Source organism: Kryptolebias marmoratus, linkage group LG20 (assembly GCF_001649575.2).
Source record: "Kryptolebias marmoratus isolate JLee-2015 linkage group LG20, ASM164957v2, whole genome shotgun sequence".
Classification (NCBI taxonomy): domain Eukaryota; kingdom Metazoa; phylum Chordata; class Actinopteri; order Cyprinodontiformes; family Rivulidae; genus Kryptolebias; species Kryptolebias marmoratus.
Genome location: NC_051449.1, coordinates 4233284 through 4245033, shown reverse-complemented (window position 1 = coordinate 4245033; position 11750 = coordinate 4233284). Strand labels below are relative to the sequence as shown.

Sequence of the window (11750 nt, the reverse complement as noted above, 5' to 3'; positions counted from 1 at the left end):
AAGGCAGACTTTTTCAGAACAACTCAATTATCCTCGGGCCCACAGGAACTGACTGATGTTCTAAACTTTGATTACATCGAGCCTGATGAAAGGATGGGAGGAGACGGTTGTAAACAAGGACATTAACTGAAACATTATTTAGCCCGTGGTGCTACGCTACGCAGTTTTACTTTAAGTCGATGCAATATTTCTGCTTCTTAAGTGGTTTAATCATTGTACAAAAATCTCCAAAGAGAGCCACGCGTGACAACACGGAGATTTATTTAGTCGGGGCTGCGGCTGCAATCAGTCACAGCCGAATGTTTTCTGTTGCCTCAGATAATTTGGAAATCGTTGACATTTACTGCCAGCTCCTGTACTTTATCCTTCAAGTCTGATTTCTGACAAGCTCCATGTGCTGAGAGGAGGGGGGGGTGTAGTCAACGTAAACACGAGGCGATTAGTGACGAACGCAGATTTCTTTGGTTCAGATGGGTGTGAAAGTAAAACTGGAGTCTGAGGCTTCGAAGCTGCTTTTATCGAGCGAGCGCTCAAACTATAAGTTGTGCATCAGTCTCAGCTATTAACACACCAATATCTGTAAAACTGAGATTGCTTTGCAGTGGCGGCCATCTTGGATCAGGCTGACTCCAAGTTAATCAGTCGTAGGCGTCCAACCGAGTGATTAATTTCTGAACTGTCTCAATAAATTCGCTTCAATGATTCATGAGATATGTTGCTAACGGGACACACAAACACAAACACAGAGACACCTTCAGACGGCAATTAAAACACAAAAAAACACTCCTCCATCTTTCACACACTTATTATTCGTGCACAAAATGTGTCAGAGAAGAAAAACAGAAGTGTCTCCTCGCGCCTACCTTGTTTCTCACATTTTGTTTCTGCAGGAAACTGAACACATAATCTAACACACAAATACACAAAACCTGATAGATTTCTCTTTTGTCCTTCACAGTCCTGGTGAAATATGCAAACGAGCCGGAGCTGCACACCAAACAAACAGGGTGTGCACAGCTGGAGACGAGCTCTCAGAGGGAGGGAATATCCGACGCTGCGCTTGAACTCGACGCCTCCCACACAAACCTGACTAAACGGCTGCGTCTGTCGGTGAAACTGGGAGACGTTACATGAGGGTCTTTGTTGGAGCAGGTTTGACCCAAAGATCTGTCAGAAACATTAACAAACAGACATTTTCTGTGAAGATACAGCAGGAATACAGAGCGCTGAAGAAGCCGAAAATGAGATAATGAAGTTAAAATAAGCTAAAAGCCTAAAGCATCCAAATATACAAGATCTTACTGCTTTCAGTTTTCAAAAAGCCTCTTATGTGTTCAGTAAAGCTTGCTTCCTGTTTCTGTCACACCAGGTGCTTGTTTGTAATCAGCTCACCTGCAGAGTATTTGCAATTACCTCCCTCAGGATTTGTATGCCGGTTATTTCTCAGCTCGTTTTCGCCGCTCCGGTTATGTTCCCTGACGCCTCAGTGTTCACTTTTAGTTTTCTTTTTGTCTGAGTTTGAGGTTAGTTGTAGCTCTCTTGCCTCTGAAAAACAAAAAGCCAGTTCTCAATCTTCAGCTCGCTTCGCTGGCATGAACTTCATTTGGTGCTGAGCGCAGCCCGTCGGACGGCGTCTTTAAACGTCGAACAAACCTTGTGAAGTTAATCTGGTGCCCACACCTGGCTGACAACTTTAAGCCTCTTGAGCTGTAGATCTTCATGTAAAATAAGGTCTGATCTTAAACCAATTCTGTGAAACATTTGAGGTCAATCTGCTCCACCTGAGTGTTACTATCTGCATGTTTGGGTTGCGGTTTGTTTTTTGTTTTGAGAACGAGACTCTTTCCTCAGGCTGTGTGATATTCACCTTCTCTGTTTTCTTTACTTTCTGTCGAAATCTGGATTTTACAAAAATCCTGGTCCTGGAGAGCCACCATCCTGCATGTTTTACTTGTTTCTCTGCTCCAACACACCTGATTTAAATCAATGGGTGATTAACAGGCTTCTGCAGAACATGAAGAGGTGATTTAACCACTGAATCAGGTGTGTTGGAGCAGGGAAACAAGTAAAACATGCAGGATAGTGGCCCTCGAGGACCAGGATTGGAGACCCCTGTTTTAGAGGTTCGGTGTCTTGCTTTTGCTCTTAACACCAGCAAATACGATGGCTTTGTCACAAAACGTTAACGAGTGAATGAGCAACGAAATCCTGGATGGCAGTGAAGCCGAGAAAAGTTGGAATACCTTGAATCGCCCAAAGCTGTTAGAAGGTTGCATGAAATGCAGTTTAAATGAAGTGACGGACTTGCAGTACGTTTTATGAAATAATAAAGGGTGCGTGTGTCTGGGCTCTACCTGCAGGAAGAACTAATATTAACCAGAGAAGAACTGAGACAGAACCAGAGATCAGATCTTCGTCCTGAGGTTTGATTTAAAATTGTAATAATCTATTTGCTTTAGGTTAAAATGCAATAATAGTTTGCTTTAAATAGGTTCACTGACATCATACACCACGTTTTAAAGCATAAATATGTTTATCTGCAAATCATTTTGCATCTCTGCAAACACTGAGCAAGTCTAGAGTGCAACTCATGCAAAATCATGTCCAAATATGAGATTTATTTGTTATTTTACGTGCATTTCCAAAAGCTGTGCAAAGGAGTTTAATGCTTGTGCATTCCTGCCGTTTCCTCCTCTCATTTTTCACGTTTTTATGTAGTTTCTTCTGAAGCGTCCCTCGGCTACAATACTGGCTCGTTCTGCAATATCATCTGGCCCTGGAGAGCTCCCAGCTCCTGTAAAAAATGCTCCAAAGGTCAAACACTCGGCAGGGAACGTATTTGCAAACAATCTGAAAAGATTCTGGATGTCCTTGCTGTCTGGCTGTGCTCAGAACAGAAACGGCTCTTATGTGCGCCGGCAGCCGGAGGAAAGAGGTAAAAACAACAAAAAAAACGTAAAGAAAGGAGGCTGGAGTTTAACAGTTTCTGTGCAGTGAAGGCAGCTGATTGTTCCTCTTCCTTTAAAGTAAGGCAAACTAGAAAAGTTCTTCTCTCCACTTTTCCCGGCGGCTCATTAGTTTCTCCGCTGCTGTAAATTACATCATGTCCATTACTCCTGTGTACCGCTCCACCCTGCACTTTAGAGAAATGAATGGGCTTTGTAGCCGCGCTCGCAGCCATTTAGTTATTAGTTAATACATCAGCCCTGTCACTGTACTTTGAGACGCTCATAAAGGAGACTGAAGACTGCTGATTTAATGTGGACGGCTCAGAACCTGGACACCTGACACCTTCGGTTTATTGTCTCATATGATGCACCGACTGCGCCAAAAGAAAAAGGTCACCAGGCGGGTCTGAGCGAGCAAATCTGTGGAAAAGAGCTCCTCCTGTGATTAAATGTGTTTCAGGTAGCAGCAAGTCATTCAACCCAAACTGATGGAAATGATGGTTGTAAGCAGCATCTTACCTGTCGTAGATGGCTCTTTGAATTACTTGTTTAGAGGGATAACTCGTCAGTCCGAAACGTCTCTTATAAACTTCTATTTCCATTAATTTCCTGTTAATGTCAGAAATGTTCTGATATTCCTGCAGGAAGTGTCCCAGGCTGCGCTGGAAATGCTACAGCTAGCTGATGCTTGCAAATAGCCATTACGTAATTAGCCATGGTGTTTAAGTAGATTTGGTCTTGGCCGCATTCAAACTAGCTTGTCGCTCATCAATCTGATCAAAATTAATCTCCGTTTCTCTAAACTGAGGTCCTTCAAACAGCTATCTGCAACAGGTAAGATACTGATTGTTTATAACCTTTCCACAGAACTCTGCTTCAAAGTTTATGAACTATTGCTTTAAGCTACCAGGCTGTTTTCTGAGCCGTCCGTCTGAGCTCGAGTCCCGTCGGGTATAGCTCGAGTTCCGTCCGTCTCAGCCCCGAGTCCCGTTCGTCTCGGCTTGAGTCCCGTCCGTCTCAGTTCCGAGTCCCGTCCGTCTCAGCTCTGAGTCCCGTCCGTCTCAGCTCTGAGTCCCGTCCGTCTCAGCTCTGAGTCCCGTCCGTCTCAGCTCTGAGTCCCGTCCGTCTCAGCTCCGAGTCCCGTCCGTCTCAGCTCTGAGTCCCGTCCATCTCGGCTCGAGTCCAGTCCGTCTGAGCTCGAGTCCCGTCCGTCTCACAGGTTTGCTGCCTTCTCATTTCTCCTCGTTCAGTTTTCCATAAAAGCACGTAGAAACACGTAAAGGTGTCTGAAGGAGTTCTTTATTTCCCCACACAGAATAAAAGACGCAGAGGACAGAATTCACGGCAGTAAAAATAAAAAACATCTACTTTTAGCTAATAAGACAACAACCGACAGACTAACACAGATAATCACTACTTAACAAAATGTAACCTGCAATAATCCATGCAGCATCTGGATGTTATTTCCCTTTGACAGGAGTGTTAGAAAACGTTTAAATGTTACAGCAACCTTAGTCTACATTCTGTGCAGCTCAAACAACCAGAAAACACATTTTTACAAGGACACTTGACCTCAAAATGTAAAGAAAAGTGCTTCACAAAGCAAAAAAATAACGATCTGCACACAAGAAAAGATAGTTTTTAATGTAAGAAAGCACTTTGAGAAAATGGCGACAAGTCAAGGAGGAGGGGAGGGAGGAACGAACCTTTACACACAGAACTGAATGATTTAAATTCTTTAAAGCATCAGGCAGTAATCACCTCCACGGATCAAAACCTGAAAAAAACACTCAAATGATGAGAGCCGTCTGAGAAAGAATGAAATTTCTGTCTTTCTCCCGCCACCCTTTAATTAGGTCTTCTTATTAAAAGTAACCTTCACTTCGCCGTAACATGTTTCCTTTTTTCCTGATTTGCATTTAGACAGTGAGGTGAAACGTTAAAAAAAGCCTCAGTTTCAGGTTTGTGGAAGAATAAAACGGCTTCAAAGCACCCTGCCCTTCTCCAAACGAACATTAGATCATTTTAACGATGGGTTCAAGCTGTGAACTAAAACATAAGAGGCAAATTTAGACAGAAAAATTATTAAACTGTTCAGAAAATATGCCTTTTTTAGACGACTTCGGTTCTGAAAAATAGGGGATCTCCAGAAATATACAAACACCGAACAAAGAGTGAACAAAATCTGACGCTCTGTAAGTGAAATCCAAAAAAACAACAACATTTAAATCAATTCAAGTTTGTGTTTTAGAAATAAATTGCTTCTGTTTAATAGTTTCTGAACCACACGTTGTTACGATATGGTTGCTTAGGTTACAAACGTGTGTGAAATGATCAAAAACAACGTGACGCAGAGCAATAATTAAGGGTTAGCTGGTGCTACATCTGCAGATAAACATGACGACCAAAACACCTTTTGATAAATGTTATTTCTCTTAAATGCTGATTTATCATTTTAAAAAGTAACCTGCTGAATGAAGGGCGGGCGAGCGTGTAACTGTGTGTGTTTGACTGACTGTCAGCAAAATATCTCAGGAATCACTGAAGGGAACTTTCGGACTCAACCCGATTCAAGATGGCCGCCACAGCCAACACCAAATAACTACAGCTGTCAGTTTGACTGACCCTGAGGTAACAGTTGGTGCGGTAGTAGCTGAGAGTGATCACAGCTGATTTTTACAGATTGAAGCGTTTATGTTCTCGTTTGTTTTGGGTTCAGGACCGACTCGATCCGGGCCGGCAGAACTCACTTCAAACGTGCAGAATAAACCAAATAAACCAACAAATGCATCTTTTTGCTGGTTTAAAAGTCTCAACACGTTAGACAAATAAAACAGTTTATCGTTAAAAAAAATGCTTTTTTTTTGTACTCAAATGTCAAACAAACCATAGAAAAACAAAAAAATGTTGGTTTGAATCAACAGATTCAACTAAATCCGACTCAAAACTGTTAAAAAAAAACAAATAAATGACCTTGAATGAGCCCTAAAAAAATATGTTGACCAAGTGAAGGTGTGTATATTAAATTACAATGTAAAAATCTTCATTTTAAAACTAAAAAATAAATAAACTGGTGTGATTTCTCTGGAATATAGTTAAATTTATCTTTCATGTGTTTTTTAAAATATTTGTTTTAGATTTTTGTAAAGTGTGTGTCGCTGTTTTGTTTCACTGGAAATGCATCATAAAGTAGACCAACTAAAACACAATTAATGTCTTAAAACAACATTTCACAGCCCATAAATAATCTCCTTTTATATATAAAATGTCAAACTGCCCGTTTTAAGCTTTCCTTTATATAAAACAGTAATTTTAGTGTTGATTAGTAAATGTTAGCTGGTAGGTTTTGCTTCATTTTTCAACAGAGATATGTCCCATGATTCCTCTAATTCCAGTCTTTATGACATTTTAGACTGTTTTTAAGACAACTAAAGTTTCTTAAACACTTTAAAATACCCTGGAAACACTTGGACTGGAAGCCACAGGTGATCCACGAGTCTCTCAGAGGACATATTCATGATGTGCTGATTTTCCACACGAACCAAAGCACCGACAACACAAAGGCAACCATGATTAAATCAAAACGTGCCAAACGGCGCTCCTCTTCACTTGTGATTAACGGTTAAAAAACAAACTTTAGATCAGGGGAGTCAAACTCCATTCCTCTGGGCCGCTCTCCTGCATGTTTTAGACGTGTTCCTGCTTTAAAACACCTGCTTTAAATGGATGACTTGTTGCCACGCTCCTGGAGAACCTGATGATTTGGTGAGGAAATGATTAAACCATTTGGATCAGGTGTGCTGGAGCAGAAAAACCTAAAACCTCCAGGACAGCAGAGCCTCAAGACCTGGAGTTTGACACCCCTGCTTTAGATCAGGGGTGGGCAATCCTGGTCCTCGAGGGCCACCATCCTGCAGGTTTTGCTTGTTCCTCTGCTCCAACACACCTGATTTAAATCAATGGGTGATTAACAGGCTTCTGCAGAACATGAAGAGGTGATTTAACCTCTGAATCAGGTGTGTTGGAGCAGAGAAACAAGTAAAACCTCCAGGACAGCAGAGCCTCGAGGCCTGGAGTTTGACACCCATGCTTTAGAACAAAATGCACGCCAAAGTCACGTCAGGTGATGATGAAACGAGCTTCTCCTCGCCGATGCGACATGTTTTCCCAGCACGAGGTGCAGAGCGACGAAGAGCTGCCAGATGAGCGGAACAATCCCAGGCCGAGAGGAAAATGTTCGTCAACGTGACGCACAGAAACAGAAAAAGGTTCCCTGTTCCGGAGGAGATTGGACCGCCGACCCCCTGACCGCCAAATGTTTGTCTGATGCTCCTGTCAGCGGGGTGGACTCAGGACGAGCGACGAGGTGAGCACAGGTTGGAGCACAGGGACGGATCCGTCCGTCCGTCTGTCTGCATGGACATCAGATCTGCATTGGATCCAAAAAATGTGCACCAGAGACGTGTGAAAACAAAAAGATGGGATTTCTGTTGGTTTGCAGGTCAAAAACAATCAAAGTTTGAGCTGAAATCGATCTCTGTAGTTGTCAGTGGTGTCGGTCGGCTGTTTCCATGGCAGAAAACATTCCCAGGAAGGAGGATATTTCTGTTTTTTACTCAAATAGATATTTACTGTCCTGGAAGGGAGGTGCACTTCAGAAACTACCCTGAGCTAAAAGATACAAACTGATCAATTTTTATACACGTACGTAAAAAATCTTCACCATTTAGGTGTTTATAAGACAAAGAAGGCTGACCAAATTTAAGAATTAAACTTTATTTATTAATATAAACTTATTGTTTCCTGCCTTTCACGATGGCGGGCAATCATTAACGCTTGTGTCTCCATTTTTATTAGCAAAATATCTCATGAACCACTGGACAGATTTTAATTAAACTCCCAAAAAGCACATCTACAGTAGTAATGGGCGGTGACCTTCTAATATTTGGTCTCGTCAAAATGGCTGACCTCAAAGAATCGATTACTTTCCGAGCTGTTTTTCCCGTTGATTTATTTCCAGTCGAGGTGGACATGAGGTTTCACTGTCATCACAGTTTTATTTTGAAAGGATTATAAAGCATAAACAAGTGGTCGGGAGTGAGCTCAGCTGTTGATCTGTTAGGATATTAGCAATCCGCCCTCCGTTTTGATCCCCTGGATGGGTAGAAACCAAAAAATCTTGAGGATTTTTCTGCCGCAGGACTCGAAGTGAGTAAACTTTAATTCACCACGAGTCCTGACCGTGTGGACGTGGTCATTTTTCACGCAGGTGCATGAAGCCGGCAACAGTTGTAAATCATAAAGTGACAGCTGAGATTGGCGCTCGTTAAGGTGCTTTCTCTGCGTTGAAGCAGTTTGCTGATGTTTGTGATCAAGATTAATTGGTCAAAAAACCCTAACAATACAGATGTTTGCATAGTTCCCATCACTCCTCTTACTATGTGAGTAAACGTGCAGCTCCCTGGAGGTTTTAATGACTTTTAACAGGATCCTAATTGTTTCTTATAAACTAGAAGGTTTTTTTTGCAGCCTCAGGAACTAAATTTAATCTCTTTAAATAGTTTAAACAGTTTCAACCTGACAGCCGTTCTGGTCAAACCTTCAAAATAACATCATGCAGGATATTATTTGGGAATGACTCTCAGCTACTACCACATCAACACCTGTAACAGGTGTTAGCCCATTGATTAGCTGTGGAGGCCATCTTGAATCCTGAATGATCACGTTTTGTGTCTTTAAAATCTGCCCAGTGCTTCATGAGATATTTTGCTAAAATGTAGTATTTTCAGCAGCGCCTTCAGCGCATTAAAAAATACAACATTTCAGCTTAAATCAGTCAGATTTGCTTGATTTGTTTGGTTAAAATTAAACCCAGCTTTAGCTTTTTTCTTTAAATAAACTAATGAAAGCTATAAGTGGATGTTAGGATGATATAAAATGATTTTTTCTACAGTTGACCTGCAAACCGTCCCGTTTCTGAAGCTGGAGCGTCTGCAGCTGCAGAGGGACGGAGCCTCGGCTGCAGGATACGACGTCCTGCTGGAATCAGATGATTCCTTTCGGTCCTTCACTCTGGTGTCGGACGCTGATCTCACGGTCCCAGGTACGAACCAACACCCCTGCAGCACCGATTAGTCTTCGCTGTTATGTAAGAGATGCTTTCAAATGTAAAAAGGAGACGTGCGTGATGCATTCAGAGGCAAATGGAGAGGGGGGAGTTTACACACAGAGAGGCACGAAGCTGGGTGAGAATCAGGGAGAAAGACGAGCGAACGCATCTCCTTTCGTATCTATAAGACAAACTGCAAAGAATAATACAGGCACGAAATGATAATGGAACACAAATGGTTTCGCTGCACGCGTGAATCTCCACCTCTGCGGCGTCACAAACGGCTTCACCTCCTTCCACAAAGATGGAGTTTCTCATTGCACCTTGCTCTCTCGCGCTGCTGAAAGGGAGGCTTCTGCAGAAGAAACTGGCAAAAAACCAGCCAGACATCGAGCCGAAGCCACAAAATTCAATTTCACAGGATACCAGATTAAAAGAGCTGACATCTTTAAAATGTATAGCAACAAAGCTGATTTACACCTGAAGTTTGCCTGCAAACTACTTTTTTTTCTTCAAACGACCTTGGTTGCGGAAGAGTTTTTAAAAGGAGTAAATTGAAACTGACGGAGCGTCTGCCTTCAGTTGTCCCTCAGCCAGAGATGAAGCTAGTTAAAGATTAATTACAACCTGACGGGAGACAGACACGCAGAGGAAACAACAGACAAGCTGATGAAATGTCCCATCCAGCATGGTTCAACTCCAACCAGGAAAACTAAATAAGTTCTGCAAGCTGATGATGCTTCATCTTCTCCTCCTTTTTAAAAAAAGTTCAAGACATTCTTTGCTGGACTCACAGAGCAGCAGTGGATGTTCGAGTCAGTGCAGAGCTGTCCAGGAGAAGAAAGCTTACAGAAGGTATGAAAACACTGATCCAGATTCCTGATTCTGGAGATTAATCCTGCGACCAAACGGGACCGAAACCCAAACGTACCAACAGACGTGGAGTTGAATTTGTGCCAGAACGGACGCTCGTGGCTGAGATTCACTGAATCTCTTCTCGCTGCCGGGGTCACGACAGCTGCCACGGCGGGTTGAAGAACTTGATGGCGTGAGTTTTGGCCCACTTGGCGAAGACGGACTTCTCGGTGATGAAGCGGTGTCCGCCGTAGGGGGCGCTCTCGTGGAGAAGGTACTCTGCACACTCGTCCCGGCCGCCCGCCTCGTAGTAATGATAAGGAACCTTCCTGTAGCCATCGGACCTGAAAGAACCAGGAAGAAGGGGATTAATAAACAATAACGTGACCGTTTTAATCGTTTACTTCGTCAAACATTTACCGAAGGAGCTGTGTGATCTGTCAGCACATCAGAGCTGACAACTAAATGCATATCACCCGCCGCCTTTTATTTCAGTGCATTAAACTACAGGGTCGGCCATTTCTATGGATACACATTAATAAAATGGGACTGGTTGGTGATATTAACTTTCTGTTTGTGGCACATTAGTATATGGGAGGGGGGAAACTTTTCAAGATGGGTGGTGACCATGGTGGCTATTTTGAAGTCGGCCATTTGTTCTTTCAATGGGAAGAGGGTCATGTGACACATCAGACTTATTGGGAATTTCACAAGAAAAACAACGGTGTGCTTGGTTTTAACGTAACTTTATTCTATCATGAGTTACATGCATCCATCCGGGAGGTTGTGTTTGTAAAAGGCACGGAATGAATCATAACAAAGTCAACAGGTTATCTAGAAGCCTCAAAGCCGGACATCTGGGCCAACATGGCGGCAAATGTTGCACTTATAGCAGATCAGGGACAGACGGTGACAAGATGAAGATCTGGAGTCCATCTGTCAGTCGCCGTATCGCAGATTTCAACAACCTTTTTAGAAGGTCAAAAAAAAAAAACCTTCTGGTTAAATTATTCTCCAGAATTGGTCTTATGAGATAAATAGTATGAGGCACAAGGATAACTTTTTAGAAATTCCAAGTTGAATACGCTGAAAGAAAAGGCCTGGATGGAAACGCCGCGGCAGCCTCCATTGTTCCGGCTCATCGGTGAAAATAAAGCCATCACTCCAAAGACCTTTCAGCTTCACATGGCTTCAACCTAATAACATTAATTAACGCCAACCGCCGCGATTCAAGATGGCCTTCGCAACTAATCAACCTTGGCAAACAAAAACAGCCGCAGCTCAGCCGTTTTTGCAGCCACCGAGCTAAAGTTTTGGCGCATCAGCGGCTGAGACCGACCTCCAACGTTTACTCTGTGCGTCAACAGATGGCACGAGATATTCGTTTACAGCGTTGGCACGAAACGCTGAGGGCGACGATCGTTCCTTCAAGGGCTGCTAATTTTATTTTTCCAGTTTTGCTCAGTCTGACTGCTCCCTGACACAGAGCCCCACTTACAAAAGATCCCAACTGTCCTTTTAAACCACGGCGACTCGGAATTTCCTGCAGAGCAACTCTGTTTATGGCTTGCATTAGGCCGAATCAATACGGACGGCGAGGAGCAGAAAGCCGCGCATCGGCCTCGTCGTACCCTCAGCTGCCGCCGTCTAATGGCGAGTGACAGCTTTATGAGAGAGCGACTGCTGTAACAATTGCATTGGGAGGATGAACACAGACATGGGAGAAACAGCCATTACAGCAGGCAGTCCGTCCGCGGTGAGAGAGCCGTGTGGCTGCCTGCCAGAGAGCTGATACACAACCCAATCACCGCCTCTCCTCTGTGTCACACAGGGCTGCG

General features: G+C 43.2%; 1 protein-coding gene across 1 annotated transcript in view; it reads right to left on the bottom strand.

The window, feature by feature from the left end:
- Positions 1-6911: 6911 nt before the first annotated feature.
- The window catches only part of st6galnac3 (ST6 (alpha-N-acetyl-neuraminyl-2,3-beta-galactosyl-1,3)-N-acetylgalactosaminide alpha-2,6-sialyltransferase 3), a 74179-nt gene continuing 69340 nt past the window's right edge, over positions 6912-11750 (bottom strand). Inside the window, exon 5 of the mRNA XM_017411117.3 lies at positions 6912-10256. Within this exon, the coding sequence (XP_017266606.1) occupies positions 10067-10256 (190 nt within the window). The 3' untranslated portion in view covers positions 6912-10066. The remainder of the gene's footprint in view (positions 10257-11750) is intronic.